Below are 20,459 nucleotides of genomic sequence, written 5' to 3'. Positions count from 1 at the left end.
TCTCTATGGGGCCAAAAAGTGGAGTGGTGACTTTTTTGTCCCTCGTCTTTGTTCACTACCCTTTTAAGATAGTTCTTGAGGTTAAAGTTAGCTTAAAGGGTTATGGTTCAATAAGGAATCAATTAAGGTTAGTTAAATAAGGGTTAGGTAAGCTCAAGGTTAGCTTAGGGTTAAGATTCAATGAGGGTTAGGATTCTATGAGGGTTCAACTAGGGTCAATAAAGGTTCAACTAAGGTTAGAGTTCAATTAGGTTTACAGTTACATTTAAGGTTACAATTGGAGATCAATTTGGGTTAGGCTTTAATTAAGTTTAAAATTAGGTTAGGGTTAGCGTTAACGTTTAATTAGAGTTATATTTACATATGTAGTTAGGGTTAGTTATTAACTAGGGTTAAGATAAGGTTAGACTTCAATTAGGATTAGGGTTGTATTTAAAGTTAATCTTAGGGTTTAATCAGGATTACAATTATAGTTTAATCAAGGTTAGTGCTAAATTATGGTTAGGGTTTACGATACAGTTAGGATCAAGGTTAAGATTAGGGTTTAATTAGGGTTATGCTTACAATTATAGTTAGGGTTTAATTGCTATTAATATTGGAATTGGGTAATATTATATATATTTTTTAATTTGAATTTTTTCTTTTTGTTATTATTATTATATATAATTTAATACTAAAAAATTAAGGTTACATTTGTAATATTATAAACAACATTAATGACAATTCAATTATTTTTTTACATGTTGCAATTGTGAATGCTATTAACACATACATACATCTTTAATGATCTATATAAAATAGACAAAGAGATATCTTTCTCTACAATAACTGTAACCTTATTCTAATATGCTACAAAGACGTGTTAAGTTTACCTATTGTTAGTGGATAATAGGTAAAGTACATGAAGGTATCGTATCCACTCATTATTTTAGTTAAAAAAATTATATTATTACATTTCTATTTATTAAGACTGCATTATTATTATATTATCATATCATTATATTTTTATTTAATAAAACATGAATTTTACATAGGACACTTTCAATCCCTCATTATTAATAATATTATTTCTAATTTATTATTATACTACTATTTTATAGATTATCTTATATTGATATCAATCAATGATGGAGATGTGATGAAAATGTTTGATGAGATGAATTGCTAAAGATAATTACAAAGCTAACTCATGATGGAGATGTGATGAAAATGTTTGATGAGATGAATTGCTAAAGATAATTACAAAGCTAACTCATGATGGAGATGAATAAAATTGATTAATCATTTAAACTCAAAGTGAATAGAGTTGAGAGGTGGAAGTAAAAATAAAATAATATAAAATTAAATAATAATAATAAATTGATTTCAAATTTGTCATATTTGTCTATTGATTGTAATATATTTCTGGATTCAACTCTATAAGAATTTTTGCATCAAGGTATTCCATCACCACGCTTTGCGAGGATGAAAGAGAACAACTAAAGGAGAGGAGAAAAAAAACATCTGTTCTCTTTTGAATCTATGTTTTCGGTTGCGCTTTGTGAGGATGAAAGAGAATAGCTAAAGGAGCAAAAAAATCCTCTGTTCTCTTTCATTCTGATTATTATGACGAGTGTGCCCTGTTGATGCAAAAATTCTTACAAATCTAATAGATTATTACAATCAATAAATTATTTTTTTAATTTTTCATACATTTAAATGTCACAAATACTTCAAACTAAACACTTTTGAATATAAAATTCTTCAAACTAAACACTTTTGAATATAATATACCTTCTGCTTAATAATAGATGACTAATTCTTCAATTTTTTTATATTTTTTATAATTGCTGGTTGTGATTGTAATAATAAGATTTCCCTACATATACTAATGACGAAACTAGTAGCACGCACTTTATATATAAATATATCTAACTAACTAAACGTTTACCAAAGTTGCTCCAATTTCCAAACTTGTACGGTGCAGATAGTTCCAAGAGCTTGGGATAATTCCAAACTTTTACACTATTCGGTATAGTGAAATGACACGTGCTTACATCGAAGACAAATGCACGAGTGTTGAATAGTGTTGATATGCATGAGGACAAATGGATTCGAAATGAGGATATCTATTTTCACTTTATTTTTTATTAATTTTTTAAAAATAGAAATTTAAATATTTATCAGTTTTCTATACTTTGCATGCATGCAGAATCCACAAGGAATCTGTTAAAAATATAAAATACATGCATCCGTTACTATAGTTTGAGTCAATCTGTAAAAAAAAATTTATATGCATAAGTCCCGGCTTATAATGAATATTGCTTTCTTTCCAACAGAAGGAGACTCAAATTATGATCACTAAACCCTAAGCAATTAGACCTAGCCTCACGGTTTCTAATAATTTCTTATGGTTTCTTGTAATTTGCATGAGTTCAACAATTTTTACTAATTTTGGTTTCTGTCCGCCTCAAGAGGTGTCCAGGAGAACAGAGTCAGGTCAGCTGAAATCACAAGGTGCATTGTTATATCCTTTCTCATTTCAGATTTAAGCACTAAAAATTTGCTGATTGTTTCTACCATAAACTACCCAAGATGCTTTTTTGTTGACAATTTACGCCATCCATTGGAATATTTTTGATAAAACAGTGTTCTTTATGATTGAACTAAATTCTGTTGTTTGTGAGTTTTAAGTTTAATCCCATTATGTCTGCTTTTCTGCTGTTCTTGCTAACCTGTGTGTTCTAACTCCTATTACTTTGTACTGTAGAGAGCTCTGTGAGACAGTTTCTGGCATAATTATGAAAACACAGCTTTAAGATTACCAAGATGCTTTATAATTTTGTACTAGTACTCCTATTTTCTAGAGGACCCAGCAAGTGTGGTTTGGTATTCTAGTTTTGAAAGAAACGATCAATTCCAACAAAATGGTCATGTGTCCAATCTCTGATTTTAGATTCTATTATCCAATTGACTCAATTCTTTTTTCCGATATTAAAGAATTTGTATCAGCAATAAGTTTGAGTTTCCTTTGACAATGAGGTTGGTGTAGGCAGCTTTAGGGACATTTCCTTCCTCTGTGTAGCAATAATAAGTTATAGCCTTATGTGGTTAATTTAGACAGCTTTAGGAACTTATTTATTTCCCTGGGGTGGCTCATCTTAAAAGTTTCAACTATTAAATTAAAGCCTCCAATGACGAGGTGGTTAATATGGGCACCTTCAGAGCCTAATTTATTCCATTATGATGGCTCGGCTAACAACAAATCTCAATGTTATCTTCAATCAGCCTCCTTTGACAATGACGTAGGCATATACAGCTTTAGAGACTTATTGCCCTTTGATGGCTTCAGCTGACAACAATTCCTGACATCACCTACAATTTTTAGGAGAAACTTACCGTAGCCCCAAATATCTGACTTACCCTTTGAATTTCAATTCAATATGAATAATTGGGGATACCCTAAGCAGAAAAGGCATTGTTCTTCATGGATATATTCTTTCCATTATGAGTCAGTTGAACCCCAAGAAGTTTCTCATCTCATCTATAAGATTTATTAAAAGATAATAGCACAATACTTATTAGGAGAACCTCGTCATAAAGATGCAACCCCAAGATAAAAGCTGAATATCTTACTTTTTAAAGTATGTATTTATCTTGACTTTTCTGATAAGAGCCTGAAATTTCAGTAGATAGAAGTGAAAACATCTGATTTTATTTTGCATTCTTGAGTAAGCTTACATGTGCAAAACTCTAAACAGTTATTGATGCAATGTGGTAGGATGGATGCACTACAAGGTTTCAACACAATGGAGTAGCCTCTCAAGTGAAAAGTGTCAATGCGAGCATGTTTGAGTCTCTGGTAAGCAATCCTAAGAGCTGTAAAACCAATCATTAACTAATTTTACTTTTGCAGAAATGTCCACCACTGGTTGCAGTTTGTGAGTTACATTATTTGTATATCACTAAAAGTTACTATTGCACTATTACAGAATGTATGCACCAGAAGCATGTCCAGAAGGGGTCGGGGAAGGTCAAAAGGTGGCTGGTCACCTGAGAGGAGAAAACGTGAACGAAAATACACTACAAAGGAAACAAATGTGCAGACAGAGCAGGTTGAAGTTACTAAGCTCCCAAGCCTTTGTACTTGGGCCGTTAAGAAAAAAAGAGCTACATCATGTCCATCATGTTCAGCACAATTTGTTAAAAGTGTCTACCCATCGCCTTCCACTATTGCTGTTGCATACCCTCAGCTTTTAACATATGTAGAACCATATTCTTTCCCCTGCCAGACTGGAGTTCAGAATAGTGACAAGGACAGCGCAATACTATATACAGATGAGATAGAAGGTCCCAATACACCACCACAGCCTATTATGAAAAAGAGAAAAGTTGATTTTTTAGTCGCACCAGTTTACATTATCCCGATAGCTGAAAGCTATTCTAAAGTAATATTTCCACAACCCTCTTTTGTAGGAAATTGTGATTCAAGTGAATTTAAAATCCAAGGGTCTGAGATTGTATGTGATTCTGAAAATGTAAATGGGAACCAACATTTGCTTGTTAATGTTTCTTCTAATACTGAGTTATTTGAGCCAAATGGTGAGTGGCGCAAAGCATTGACTAATTTGATAGGTGAGAGTGTTGATTCTGCTCTTACAAAAAATGATGCCATTCTTGATATTTCAACTCGGGCATCAGATGTTGATATCTGTCATAGAAAAATGTCACAATCACTCAGTTGTGTAGGAATTAGTCAAGCAAGTGCATTGCCAGTCGAAAAAACTGAAATGATCTGTTGTTATGAAAAAATAACTGGAGATCGGCATCCTGTTGTTAATGTTTTGCCCGAGGCACAGTTATTTGAGTCAAATGACGATTGTCACAAAACATCAGGTAATTTGACTAATGAGAATGTTGAGCATGCTTCCACAAATGAAGGTCCTGCTTCCATAAATGAGGGTACTGCTCTTAATTTGAAGACCTAATTGTTTTCAGGTTTTGTGAACAGCATAATGCATATAGATTATGCACCGAAATGTATATTGTGATAGTTTGATTGTTTCTAATGAAGAAAGCTATCTTCGATTATGAGTGTTCTGATCTTATATTTGTCTCTCTGTTATTTACAGACGTGTTACATATTAGTAATTCTTCAAGTATTACCAGCCACAGGAAAGCTGGATCAAAGAATTTAGCAACTATCACTGACTCGTTGACCACATCAGCTTGGCAAAACAATATACAAAATCAACTACTTGCAGGAAATTTTGTACCTAATTTCTGCATGCATGAAAGTGCTGGGCACTCAAAGGAGAAGCAGGCCAATTTACTCACTTCTGACCTTTCTTCCACGTCAGCCTCACCAACTTTGGGAGATAATAATGCCGTTCAAGACCAAACACTCCACTTACAATTTAGATCTGGTCTAATAGCAGCTGAGCAAGAACATGGTCATGAGATTGACTCAAACAGAGTTCCTACCCAAAAGCCAAAGAAGAAAAAGCATCGTCCTGAAATTCTTAAGAATGCTAGTTTTGTTAAAAAGTCAAGGTCAAAGATCAAAGCGAATAGTACTATTAGCAAACTTCCAAAGGGGAAGAACTCAAAAGAGAAGCAGACCAATTTACTCACTCCTGAGCTTTCGTCCACGGCATCTTCACCAACTTTGGGAGATAATGATGCCTTTAAAGACCAAACACTCCATTTACAATCCAGATCTGGTCTATTAGCAGATGAGCAAGAACATGGTCATGAGATTGACTTAAATAAAGTTCCTACCCAAAAACCAAAGAAGAGAAAGCATCGTCCTAAAATTCTTAAGGATGTTAGTTTTTTCAAAAAGTCAAGGTCAAAGATCCAAGTTAGTAGTACCAGTAGCAAACTTCCAAAGGGGATGAACTTCAGAGGTAATCAGTGCCAGGAAAAAATTCCAACATTTAATAAAGAAGCCCTTAAGAATTCAAACGAATTAGTTTCATTTGACTCTATGACTAATGTAAACTCTACTACAAATGGAGAAATGTTGGGTTCTTCAGAGGTTTTAAGATTTCAAAGTGATCGTTGTCAGAGTAGAGTATTTGTACAAAACAAAAATAATGATAAAGAGTTGATTTCGCGCGTTGCTTATGAACAAGCAAAATTGATGCTAGGGACATTTGGAAACCATGTGAAAAGTATAGATGAAGGGTTTTCTAAAAATTTTAGTTCAGCTATTTCACAAAAAAAAAGGAAAACCAACTTAAAAGTCCTCGCACGAAAAAAGAAGAAATCAAAAATAAAGGATCTTGCACGAAAAAAGTTCACTATCTCAGAAAAACACATAGAAAATGAGGAGAATGCAAGTGCTCTCACAATGCAAATAGTGTCTATGAACCCCCTTGTTAAATTCAAAGGGAAAAGGTCTCCTCGGAAGAAATTAGTTGTTAGTTCTCAAAATGCTGAAAATAATTCATGTCCAATAAATCCAACTGTGCTATGCAAAAATAGATCAGCAATGACAGTAGACACTGTTCATAATCATTGGCAGGGTATCAGAGTTGGTTTTCAATCACAAATTATAGCTGATTCGAAAAACAATGAGCATGCACTTTGTGCCGATATTATATGTTTATCTAAAAAGAATAGTCATGAACAGGGACGCAAGATGGTTTCTGAACATATTATTCGTGATTGCCAGAGCAGCGACAAGTTTCTAGATACATTGGATGCAATTCAAGAGAGATTGAAAAACTTGAAATTTGATGAGGATCAGGTCTACACTACACAGTTACACAACAGGAAAGAAATGATACCTCTTGAAAGAAAAGATGATTTGATTCCTAGTGCAGAATGCTTGGCCTTAATCCCATATGAGGACTCTTTGGAAACATTGAAGACAAAAAAATTTCGACCAAAAGTTTTACTAAATTCAGAGACAAAGATAGATTTTAATCTTTTAACAGGGAAGGAAGGGGTTGAGAATGAAATATATGATGATGAGAAAGAAAAGTTGAATCAAGAGAGAAATATATTCAAAAACAGGGCAGAAAGTTTCATAGCATGCATGCGTGTCTTGCAAGGTAATAAATTAGTTTCATTAAATTTCTTGAGAATCTTACATGTTTGATGGATTTTTTAGTTACTTTTTTGTCAATGGGTGAACTAGATTTTTCTCAATAGATGAACCAAATTTTTCTCTGTGTTTAAGTATGTGTGGTGTTTATTTTGTAGTTGACAGTGATCATTTTTTTTATTGACATTCTGACAACTTGCACTTTGGGAAAATAATTTTCTTTATGTTAGAATAATTGGTGTTTTATTTTGTAGTGAATTATTATTTAATGCATTTTTGGTATTCACAACTTTCTGTAATAACACTCCCTCAAATTTTGTTTTTTGTTCTTTTGAAAATTTGGCTCAGTGAAAGCAATAACATGAAATTCAAATGGGACACTTAGCTGCCATACAGTTCTGATATGATTTTCAGATGTATTATTCGCGGCTGTTACTAGTTTGTTTTGAAAGATTCACACTTATTGTTGAAGCCTCATTTCATGAATAGATAAACTATTGTTAAAGGGCTGTTATGGATCATTTATAAATACCGAATTACATCAACAGAACTGAAGGACTCATTTGGAATTTTTTGTCAACTAAGATCATAACATAAACTTACAAGTTACAACCATTCACATGCTACTGTTATCAAGTCTGTTTAAAAAATTCATGCATCCTTTTATCTGCTGTTTACAATTTCTTGGTGAATGAGTCATCAAACGGGAAACATATACATGGATGCAATGGCAAATACCTTGCCCAAAGGGATGTTTTCTATTAACAGGTCTGAAACCCAATGTATGGACTGCTGTAGGTGTTATGGCAGGTCTAATATAACTTGTAAAGCGCTGCTACAAGCATAACAGTGATTGTTTGCAACCCAGCAAGCCTACAACCTTCACTTCAACACCCTTCTACTTGACAGGAAAGAGTCCCAACCACTTAGGAATCACTCCAGTGACTTCCAACAGCTCATAAATGTTTGTGATTGATTCTAATATATAAATATGGGTGTTAATATGACTGAAAACACCACTGTTGCAGAGCATAGCAGCAAGGAGACACCTTCCAAATGCCCCTCCAGACTTGCGCAAGACACTTCAATGGTTGTAAACATGGCTTAAAACTGTTGTTCTACATCCACACTAACAGGGAATAGCATTTTGATTGAAACTGATTCACCTTTTTAACATACCCAGCAAAGAAAGGGACTGATTTCAGTTTCAGATCTTCTTGAAACCAGATCTAAGTGATGTCTGGGCTCATAATGAACTTATGTAGCTTCAATCAGCTAGGGAACACTTAACAACGATCACCCACAAATTTAAACATTTTCCAACTTCATTTTTTAATGCCAAAAGGAGGTTCTCCAACTAGAATGTCATCTGCAACCCTCAGTTGCACAGCCACCATAACAGCACCTGAAAACACCACCAAGAAAAACCAAATTCTTTGCTAATCACTAAAGAGCAAACCCACAAATCTGCAATCAAAATACCTTGTATATATTTTTCATTTTTTCATCAAACCCTAATTTCAGGAAATCTGTGAAAACCAATGTGTTTCCTTTGTGAAAACACCAAACAAGCTACGGAGGATCTTTCACCACTGAAACTAGTTTATTTGAGGAGGGTTTCTGTCCTCAATCAATCTTAGAAGAACTTTTATGTTTATTCCAGCAGCATCTCCTTAAGTGTGCAAACTCTGAATGTGGAAATGAGAGCTCAAAACTCAGTTTTATACTGTGGAAGGAAGAATTAGAGCAACAATTTTCAAATTTGAATTTCATTTCCTTCACATTTCACCTTTTTAATCAGTATTATAATTCCCTCTTCTTGGCGTCCCCTTTGGTGCTCATAAAATAAATCTTTTTAAAATCTTGATTCCCAACTATGCTAGATACTATGTGATTTGGTTTTCAAAAAATTTGATGTGAATCTTCCTAAATTTAATTTTGAAAAACTTCATTCATGCATTTTTAAAAAAAAATGGTATAAACAAAACCTACACCAAATGAGAAAGACAAATGAAATGTTTTTCTATTTCAATGACCTATTTTTTGGGTTATCTTCCAATCCAACTCTACTATTTTTGCATATTGTAAAATGTTAAATCAACTTATCATTATTTATGTAGCAGTTATGTGTCTACATTGCTTTTGAAGTAATGAAAATGTCCTCGAATAACTTAGAAAATTGTGTTAAATATATGTGTATGTGTTTTTTATGAATGACGTATCCAACCGTATCCATATTGGGGCTCTTAAAAAATGGACTTATCCATATCCGTATTTGTATCCATGCAACTTTGCGGAAGAAATATTATTCAAGATTCATTGATGCGTATTAATATGTTTTGTAATGCCTACAAGCTATATGCAGTTCACCAGTAAAATTTTCTAGCACGTGGTGTTTGCAAATATGTGGAATGATGTTTCTGCAAATAGATTAGATATCAGTAAAATAGATTCCTAAATTCATTTATTTTCAAAATGAGTGAACTTCTAGGGTCATATGGACCTGAATGTTTTCTGTATCAAAATTGAAACCTTTTTATGTGAAAAATAATTTTAGAACATTGTATATATTTCTCTTGGTCTAGATAAAATTGATTGGAAGCTAGAATATATTTTTGCTGTAGGAAATCGCCAATTCTCACCTTGGAAAGGATCAGTTGTTGATTCCGTTGTTGGAGCATTCCTAACTCAGAATGTTTCTGATCATCTTTCAAGGTATTTTAAGACACATTTAAAATTTGAGAACCCAAATAGTTAGTTGTTTATATATTGTAAAGTTTGAATATAGATGCTCATTTAAGCAACTTCATAGTGCAAAGTATATCAATCTTAGATTAATTTTTCTTCTAGAGTAACCATTAATTTTATGATATTTTAATAAGTTTAAAATGTATTGTATAGCTCGGCATTCATATCCCTCGCTTCACGATTTCCTCGTGTTGAAAATACTAAATTTCATGAGGAAAGAACTCCCAGTGATTTGGGTCTTAGTATTGAGCTCCCACAAAATTCAAGATCAACTCTCCTTGACAAGGGTTGTGAATCAACCATCTTACGAACGCATACAGCAGTACCAGATGTATCTGTAGCATCAATTGAAAATTTGCAAGCAGAAAATGAGACAAGAAATGTTAAATTTCATAGGGAGATGACTTCAGATGAGGTAGGTTTCAATATTGAGCTCCCTCAGACTCCAACATGTAGGCTCCCTGACAAGGTCTGTGAAACAAATTTGTTACAGAGGCATGACACCACACCAGAATTATGTGAAAAATATGTCCAAGATGATACGATAGACAATGGTATGGGTAATACTATATTTCAAGGGGAGATAGCTCAAGAGGACCTTGGACTTGATGGAAAACCCCAAGTGCTACCTGATATATGGCAAAGTGATGAAACTTCAAAATTAGATGATGGTTGGAGAAGTGTTCCAGTTGAAATGACTAATGAAAGATTGATGCATACACACTCTGAGCACGATCATGACCATTCCCTAGCAAGAGAGGAGCCTTCTCATAAAAAGAAAATCAGCTACCATTCCCTTGATCTAGCCCTTCCATACACTTTCCATCAAAGATCTTGTCAAGCAAGAAAACAAGCCCATGTTGTTTCTGATTGTCAGTGTAGTTCAATTGCAAGTGATGCTCCCGTGCATGATGTTTTTGATTCAAAAGTTCCAAAACATCCTCGAAGTAATAGGAGACCTGGTTCTACCAATGATCCTATCAGTAGAGCTAATCATATTAAAAATCTTATCAGCAGAACTTTTTATATTAGAGATTCTATCAGTAAAACTAGTGGCATTACTAGAGCAGCTATGGAAATGAGCCAACGAAATGGCAAGAAGAAATTAGATTGGGAATCTATAAAAAAAAATGCCAAGGAGTTAAATGATTGTGCAGTTAAAAAAGAAAGGTGTCCAAATAGCAATGATTCTGTAAATTGGGATGCAGTTAGATGTGCTGATCTTGAAGATATTGCAGATGCCATCAAGGACCGTGGAATGAACAATGTTCTTGCTGGAAGAATTAAAGTGAGTTATTTTCCAATCTTTTTGAATGTATAAAACACAATGCTCTCTGGCGTGATGCTCATCTCTAATTATATTTTAACAGAAATACGAATACGATTTAAAATGCATGATATTTGTGTTTAAATGTACTAGTTTGTATAAAAAATTAATCAGTAAGTATACAAACTTTATATTGATAAAGGATATAAAATTTTTTCAACACTCAAGTCAAAACCTATCACTAATTAGCATTTATGTGAAAATGGATAGTAGCTAAAATTTATCAAAATTGCCTTCTTGGTTAATCTAGTATTCTCTTTTCAAGCATGATGCGTCAAGGCCTTTGTTTGAGTCAATAATGATTGCAAGTGATTTATCAATTATTTTAAAGATTCATATTAATATCATATTATTGATGAGAGGTTTCCTTTGCTGAATACAATAGGTTCTAACATCTCCCTCTCCATTGACAACAAATTGTCCTAATTTCCATCTCTTGCATGTGTGAATTAATTCGATCTCAAATCCTTTTTGTTTCTACGATTCTATCAAGTAAAAAACATGTAACTATAGAAACCTTAGATCCAAAAGTAACAAATACATTGTTGTTGATTTTAAAATATAAATTGATTTCAAGGGAAGTAATGAAAATACCATCATACTTATGGTGGTATGCTCATGCAAACTTTACAAAAGTGTCTTCTATCCTTCAAAGGGTTGTTACTTTGTTTCTAACTTGCTCTTTTGGTGAGGATTCATATTTCGTATAAACACTTGGTCTCCAGTTTCAATCACACGGCTAACTATATATGTATAGGTGATTTTAACTTAGTTAGAAATCATGTCTGAGAAAAATTTGGATGCATAATGAGACAATAGTCAAGTATTGCTCAAAAGAGAAAACCACAAAAGAAATATAAGAAATTTTGAACTTAAAGCAATTTTCTGAACTGAAAATTCTAGCTAATTTGGAGAATAAATTCCAAGAAAACAAAGACAAAAGCATTCTAAAAATTGTATATGCAAAATAATTTTGTGATACTTCTAGATCAAGTATCAACACAAAGTTTCTTTAAAAGGAAAGATGTGCTCATAGTTATTGTGGGGTTTGCCTTTGTAACCAAATTAAACCCCATAAAGGGAATGACAATGCTAAGAAACTACAACTATATGAATTGACACAACAGTAAATGTCACCAATGATGGTATCTCATGAAGATCAAATAATGGATATCATGAATCAAGATGATGTACTATTTTGTCACATAACATTCAAATCAATTGCCTTGTACATTATCAAAATCAAAGAATACATATTTCAAGATTTTTCATTAAAGAGGCCAAATTGAGTATTTAGTGCTAGAATATTTAGCCCACAAATCTAACATGGACATGTATCTTGGATGTAGACCATCCTTGTATTGATGATTTGTTCATTGCACAATTCCAAGGTTGACATGGACATGGAACAAGATAGTTATAGAGTATCTTGGAAGAAGGTTTATTATTATACTAATAATTTGTTTGTTGCACAAGTCCAAGGTGAAAATCCATATTATCAAAAGTTAGGAAATCCCTTAGTCATCTCTTCACCAAAGCATATATACTAGGACTATCTCAAAATTATTACAATCAATTTTAATAGTCTATTCTACCAAGCCATAGGATAGTAAACTTCTTTCAAACCATATGAAAAGGAGACTAAGGTACTACAAATGCAAGTGTCTATTAGTTTCCATTACAACTCTATGCATTTACTCAGGAGGAGAAAAAAGAAGAAATCAAGAATAGAGAATGCTATACCGACTTACAGCACTCCTAGGGATGATAGAGAGGCAATCCACTATATATTTGGATGAAGATGAGCAATGGATTTCCCCTCCTTCTCTAGATCAAAAGAAAAGGCAACTTTTGAGAACTAGGAACAAGTTGATATCTCCACCAGCCCTAGAGGCAATCCAGTCCCAAAATCTGCATTGCAACCTTTTCCTAGACGTAACTCATGCTTAGCCACCCTACACACAAAATTACTTTTTCTACTTACCCCACGTCTACCAAAAAGACACAAGCCCCTGTTGGAGTATCAAAATATTCACGCCCATGCCCAAGAGATACATAGCCTCTTTATCCATGGCTAAAATTACCATAATCTTGAAGTCACTCAGATGGATCATTGCCCCAATGATACACAAAATGCTATGTTCCATTGTGGTTTTGGGATGGGAGTGACAAGGGATAGCAATCTAGGGGGCCATTTTTTGGGGATGGCTGAGGATGTGTGTGTGTGTGTGTGTGTGTGTGCAAATGTATACATACATACTCATACTTAATATGTATTAAATCTGATAGTCAATGTTCAATGTTCATTGTTTCAAGTAAAGCAGCAATAAAAAGTTAGAAATTTCATTGTTTTCATTATGACAAGCGAGCTTAAGGTTACAAAATCATAAAAGATAGAATGCCCAACAATAGGCATAGTAGTAAGACCATAGATATAAAAAGACATAGTACTAAGTACAACTATGCCTTATCTGGGCATTCAATCATTGATATCATGATATTCTCAACCTTACTCTAATGATGAGGTCGCATACCTACAATCCTCAAACTTTTTGGATCCGATAGGTGTGAAGACTTGGAGAGACATCCCAGAAAAAATTGAGGTGTTGATCATGGAAGATTTATATGCCCATTGCCTGCAGCAAAATCATAATGGAGACAAAAATCTATATTACCTTTTACAGCAATTATTTTCTTTCATTATCCCAATGTTTAGGCCACAACCCAAGGACCTCATTTGTTGTAGCAATAATCACAAACTTTGTATGTGCTACCATGGCATTGCCAGTTCTGATTCAATAGATGAACATAAGCAGTTTCATAGGTTTGGATCCTTTTATCTCTGTTTCTGCCATCATTACTTCTTGTGCATAGCACTTTGTTAGTAGCCTTGCTTATTGTTTCACCCCAACATTCAGTTACCACCACTCTTGCCCTTATTGTGCTATCCATTTTCGTAATATCACTTTCTATGCCTTTTGCCCTATCACTCCATAGTATCTCTCGCTAACACCTCTTTGACACCAGTTCTCCTCATTAGAATAACCCATATGCACTTTTCAGTTTGACATCCATCAAATTCCAACCTTTTACCACTCACAATGCAGCCATTAGTTGTTGTGCTATTGTTAGAAATTTTCAACAAGTTCCAAATTTTGATACTAATGGTGAGAATGGTATCTATATACTCCTCAACAATGTTGGCCCTTACACCTATGTTTTCTTTGCTCCTTCACACAATGTTTGTTCTAGTCCTACTTCTTCCCAATTGCTTCAACCCCCTATTGACCCAACCACGTTCTTGCATATCCCCCTTGCACTCTTGTTTCAATCCCTTTCAATTTTTGACTTTTCAAATTGTTTTCCATCTTTGAAGACCCACGTCTTCACGAAAGATTTGTCCCAATAGCAACCTTGATATTTCCTCACAAGGCCCAACAATATTGCATCGGTATCACCAAAATAATCTTGTAATCCATTTCATTTTGACGCAAGAAAGTGTTGCTTGGCTCTATGACTTCCAAGACAATGTTAGCCCTCTACAAGATTTGTGCTTCATGGTGTTGTGACCATTTCACACATCACCCCATTGTAAATTGGGACCCCCTCTTTCGCTTGCAGTCCTAGGTCTTAGATGGTTTGGTAGCAGTTTGATCCTTTAGTTTGAATGGAGTGGAGTTAGTCAGCTCTCAAGTCCTTTGCAATGAGCGATTTGTGATGGTCATTTCATTTGATCATCATTATCATCATGATCAAATGAAATGTTGAGTCTAAGATTGGAGAACTATCAAAGAAAGTGAAATGCTTGATGAGAGGGTAGTCAGGGCATAAGCAATGATGAATAAACCTTGTTGATGATGAGGTTACTTCTATATGATGAAGGAAACCCTTGAAATGGATGAAGTGATAGAAGTAGCAAAAAGTGACAACTCAAGTCACTTCCAGTTACCCCCCAAATCTATGCCTTGCTTCATCACCACTTCCAGTGACATCCTAAATCCCCAACCAGCTTCTTGGAGCCACTTCCAGTGACCCTCCAAAAGTCTGAGCACCTTGGGAGCATTTCTAGTTGGCTGTCAAAAGCCCGATTGGGAAGTATATGTCCTTATACTTGGTGAAATCAACATTGATTGATGTGGATACTTGAAGTTTTGAAGGATAATGTTGTTTGAGATTGCTTAAGTTTTCCAAGAGTAAGTGGAGATGCCTTGAAATGCTTGTTGAGCAAGTGATATTGATGCTTTGGAGTCACTACCAGTGACCTTCCAAATCCATGACCTACTTGAGAAGACTTCCACTCGCCCTCAAAAAGCACAACTTGCTTGATAGTGACTTCCAATTGCTAGTCAAAACCACGACCAGCCTTTGCCACTTCCAATTAGCACCCAAAACCCCGCCTAAGGATACAAATATATAATGTTTGCGGCTTTGCGCTACTACAGATGAATGATAACAGTGATTTTAAGAAAGCAATTGATCAAGGCGATGAAGGAATGCAAATGATTAAGGGAAGAAGCTATGATTTGTAGTAGGAGTCAAAATCCACGACCACTCAAGGTTAGTTTCAGTGCCCCCTCAAATCCACGACCTCCTTTGGTCACTGTCATTGACACCCCAAAAGCCTGATCAGCTTATAAGCACTTCCAGTCGGGGTCTAAATCCATGACCCTCTTGAAGTCATTCCTAGTGGGGGTCAAAAAGCCTGCCCACCTTATGGATAGTGCTATTGATCCCTAAGATCCATGACATGGGAAAAGCACATGTATTTGAGCGCTAAACATGAAGAGGGGCCCACTTGATGAATAGATGTTTCTATTCAAAATTTTAAAAGCATGAGGCAGATCGACCTTCTTACATTGGAAAATGAAATTACAAAAACTTAAATAAATGAAACAAGTGGACCTTGTTTGTCCAAGGGATACACCCCTTACATCAAATATAAATGATGGTTGATCATTGCATTTGATCAACCATCACTTACAAACCAATTCACCCCTTCAAACAGCGGATTTGTCAATCAGCAGGTATCCCTCAAAGAAGCAGCGATATTAGTCACAAAGGATCAGCGATTCTTTCATTGTCACAAGTTGGCGATTTTCATTCAAGACAGCAAATTTGCCATCAAAATACAGCAATCTCCATCAGCATCAAGAACAGTGAAGTTTGCCATTATCAAGCAGCAATACACCTTTAAATCACAGTGATTTTAATCAAGCAGCAATACACCTTTAAATCACAGTGATTTTAATCAAGCAAGATAAGCAAAATTCAGACCAGCAGACCATATATTTGCAGAATATAAGGAGAATTTCGCCAAATTAAAGGCAGATCTCAGACAGTACAAATACTCATTAACAGGTCTGAAATGATTGTTTTGTGATCATTTTTATCAGGAATCAGACCCGAATTTTGATGCTGATGCAGCTACAGACTAGGGTTTTAGAAGATTTTCAGTCATAAAACTTTTTCCACATCATGTTTCCAAACCTTTGATTTGATCATTTATGTGTTTTGATGGAAAATTTATGACAATTCGATGATTATTTTCAAGTGAAGTCTGATTTTGAAAAGCTAGGGTTTTAAGATCAAAACATAGAGTTTAGCAAAATGTGAAGATTTTAATGAATTATCAGCTTTAAAGAGGAATTGCTAACCTAGTTGATAAATTTCAGCCTTGTAAGAATCAATGTCATAGAAGAGCCCTAACTTAGGTAATTCATGCAGGTAGAACATGGCAGCCCCGAAAACAAGAGCGATTCCAATGCAAACCCTCATCAAGGACTCAAAGGGAGTGCTTCTTGAGTCAAAGATTACATCATTGTGGAGTAATGTCGAAGACACCAACTTAGGCCAGATCGACATGAAGTTCATGGTCCCCTCTATACAAGCAAGCCTTCTGGAGTTTCGAAGAAGATGATTGAGAGCGGGATTGTGCAAGCAATAGGCTTCCTCTTGGCTATCCAGTGAATGAGCTGATAGTTGAGTTTGCCAAACGCTATGATGCAGTGCAAGAACAATAGTGGCACCTAATGGCAAGGTACTTGCCTACCTATCTAAGGCAGCCATCACCGAGGCCTTCCACATGCCTGATCATAAAGGCATGGTCTACAAGAACAAAGGAGCACAAGTGATCTTTGATGATGATCCCAACAAATGTTTGGGCATAATCAACAAGTATTGGATGTTGAAAGCTAGGGATGGCATATCCAAGATACCTAGCAAGCTTCACAGAATTGATTTCAAGGAAGAGTTTAGCGATTTGATCACCTTGCTCAACCGATTTGTGGGAAGTTCTCAAGCCTCTCAGTTTGAGAATTGGATGTTCTACTTCATGGAAGCAGTGTCAACTGATTGGGAAAAGATCAATTGGGCTAGACTCATAAGTAATAACCTTTATATACAATTGAAGAGACTTGAGCCTACTAAAACATTCTACATGAGTTCATACATCATATATTCACTTGCTAGAGCTTATGAATATATGGGATTGATGTATAAAGGCCCAGTTGGAAGTGGAGTCGGAGAGATGAGGGCATGTGAATCCTACACACAGCTGCATTTCCATAGAAAGGCACATTTCAGGAGGGTAAACAATGCTTTCACCATGCACTTGACAAGAACACTGCAAGGCTGCATCCATCAAAGATTATCCCCATAGGCAAAGGAGTTAGTGAAGTAGTACAGTGCTTGGTATATTCAATTCCCCAAGTTCGCCTATATAAGAGTCCAAGGATGCTCTTGTCCGCCATACATGCTACCATGTGTTGATGTGTTTTTTAGACAACTCTAACACATAATAAAATACCAAAGTAATTTATGCTCTCTTGAACAAAATCTTTCCAAATGCTAAACTATGTGATCAATTGGAAGACTCCAAGGTTCCAAATATCAATTCTTGACATGTGGGTAACTCAATGGCGAATGTGATTTGTTGTATGCACAAAGGGACTTATGTAATTGTTCTGAAGACTCAAGTTTAGGTTTTTATGAATGGAAGTAGGTTTGCCATAACTTTTCAAATGACTTAAGCTTTTGCAAGATGAGCACTCGATCTATTTCTAACAAAGATTTTGAAATAAAATGCAAAAGAAAGGGTTTAGAGAGTTCTATTCTAATCCTATCTTAAAACTAGAATGCAAGAGATAGTGAATGACTCAATGAAATTCAACTAGGCTTAGTCTTGTCATATGATGAACAACTCAACACAAGCTTAGTGCAATCTTCTAAGGTATTCAATTGATATTCAAATTCAAACTCACAACACTAATACCATCCATTCGATCGATATCAATGTGCAAGTAAAAATTGAAGTTAAGCTCAAATTGGATTCCAGCTGACCAACACAAGGCAAATTCACAATCAAAAAATAGCTAGTGGTATGGATAAAAACGAATTTCATATAGATTCACTCAACAATTTCTTTCATTCAAATACAATACTTAAAACAAACTTCTAAACTAAATTTGGAGGTAAGAGAACCACACAATGCTTCAAAATCTCATGAAAATTATCAAGTTCAGTGATTAAATTCAATTTGGTAGCATATAAGAAACAATTCTCAAAAATCTCTCCCTTACAAATGAGAGAAGTGGTTTATATAGAGTCCCAAAATGAAATGAAGGACCAAGATCATTCCAATTTCCAACATTGCCCTAATTAGGGCTACATCAAAAAAGTGGAGTCACGAAACTCGAGAAATGAGGTCCAATGGGATGATGCCTAGTCATCAAGCAAGTTGTCTTCTAGAAGATTCCTTCCTCCATCCGTCTCTCTAGCTGCTTATTCAACGAATTCAGACATAACTGAATTGAGGTCCTTCATCGTGACACTTGACAAACCATCATGCTGCAATTCGATCGCATCCAAGGCATCTAAGCAAGTATCGAAAATGTTTTCCCAATCCGATGTAAGGTTTTGAAAGTTGTTCATGTGGATCATGATGGAAACCAAATCGTTCAACTGATTCTTCCTAATGGATTCCAACTCTTTGAAATAAACAAACTTCATCTTTTCCTTTAATCCTTCCACATTCAAAGTGCTAGAAGTAGGGACATCTTGTCCCAATAACTCTTCAATTGAAGTTAGGATCTTCTGTTGTATCTCTTAATTGATCCTTCCATCGCCACACACTCATCTTTTGCATGATCAAATACTGGGTTCTTCATGGCCAAAGAACAATACCATCCATGGAAATCATACACATTACCCTCCTGAATAACTCCCTTCTGGATCAATGTAGATGTAGGAATCCGCTTCCACACCTTGAGGTGAGGAATAGTCTTTTCTTGCACCGGTTGGAACTCTTCCCATACTCCTTCAAGTATTGTATCCTGCTTATGAGCAGCATTGTTTTATCATAGGCTTGGATCCGCTTGCTTCAAAATATCTTCAATTCATCTTCCAACCTCTTGGTATGTGCTCCTCACCGCCTCTTAATCATTAGGTGATTCATGAGCAATAGCAATAAGCAAAACGAATGTAGGATCCTCATGCCTGAGGGGATTCAATCCTTCAATGTACTCATTGAGTCTCCTATTTACCATCTCCAACATTTTTTTCTTCCCTTCAACTTTTCTCAATCGTGCCTCAATTGCCTTGGCGATATCATTTAGCTCTTGAAACTCTTGTTGCTTTGTAGTAGGTCAAAGGTCAATTGTAGTAACCTAATAATTCAGAGGAGTGATCACATCTCTAGACTTATCAACAATTGGGAGAGTCATTTGCACAATGTGTGCTCTTGAATCATCTCTAGCTTGGAAAACTTCTTCACCATATTCTTCTCTTTAGCTTTACCAATCCGTGCTAAGAATTTATCAATATTCTCAATAGGTTGCGTCTCTATAACTTTCTTCTTCTACGTATCAACCAATCAGGAATTGTAGAAAATTCCATCCGATCTTCGAGTTGATGATCATCATCAAGTCCTCTCAAGGCTGAAATTACCTAATCCTTTGCTATCTTCTTACTCAAATCCATCACATTATCCCCCAAATGGACTTCAAGCTGAATGGTGGGAGATCTTGGTTGTTGTTCTTCATCTTCATGTGGTGCCAATTGTGAACTGCTAACACATGTTTGTCTTGATCATTCTCCGGTAGGATCTCTATGTGAAAACCTTGGTCGGACTCATTGTCATCTCTTGGCATATCATTCTCCTTAATGGATGAGGAGCTCATGGTGGATTGAGGAGTGTTAGACTTATGCTTCTTGTGTCTGGATTCTTGACTAACAATCTCCTTACCCTTTAGTTGTGCTAGGCATACCTTTTCTTCATTTAGGAGCTAGACTCTCCTCATCATTGTGTGTTCTCACATTGCTTATCGTTCTTTCATTATTATTGAGAGAGGATTC

At 35.2% G+C, this 20,459-nt stretch overlaps 1 protein-coding gene across 1 annotated transcript in view; it reads left to right on the top strand.

Annotated features, from left to right (window-relative positions):
• The first annotated feature begins 2,147 nt into the window (after nt 1-2,147).
• LOC131079258 (protein ROS1A) overlaps nt 2,148-20,459 on the top strand; it is a 67,003-nt gene continuing 48,691 nt past the window's right edge. The window contains exons 1-6 of the mRNA XM_058017160.2: nt 2,148-2,496; nt 3,761-3,841; nt 3,972-4,941; nt 5,112-7,040; nt 9,658-9,748; nt 9,935-11,069. Coding sequence (XP_057873143.2) covers nt 3,827-3,841; nt 3,972-4,941; nt 5,112-7,040; nt 9,658-9,748; nt 9,935-11,069 — 4,140 coding nt within the window. The 5' untranslated portion in view covers nt 2,148-2,496; nt 3,761-3,826. The remainder of the gene's footprint in view (nt 2,497-3,760; nt 3,842-3,971; nt 4,942-5,111; nt 7,041-9,657; nt 9,749-9,934; nt 11,070-20,459) is intronic.

Source organism: Cryptomeria japonica, chromosome 4, assembly GCF_030272615.1.
Source record: "Cryptomeria japonica chromosome 4, Sugi_1.0, whole genome shotgun sequence".
Classification (NCBI taxonomy): domain Eukaryota; kingdom Viridiplantae; phylum Streptophyta; class Pinopsida; order Cupressales; family Cupressaceae; genus Cryptomeria; species Cryptomeria japonica.
This window is presented reverse-complemented; position numbering and strand designations above follow the sequence as displayed.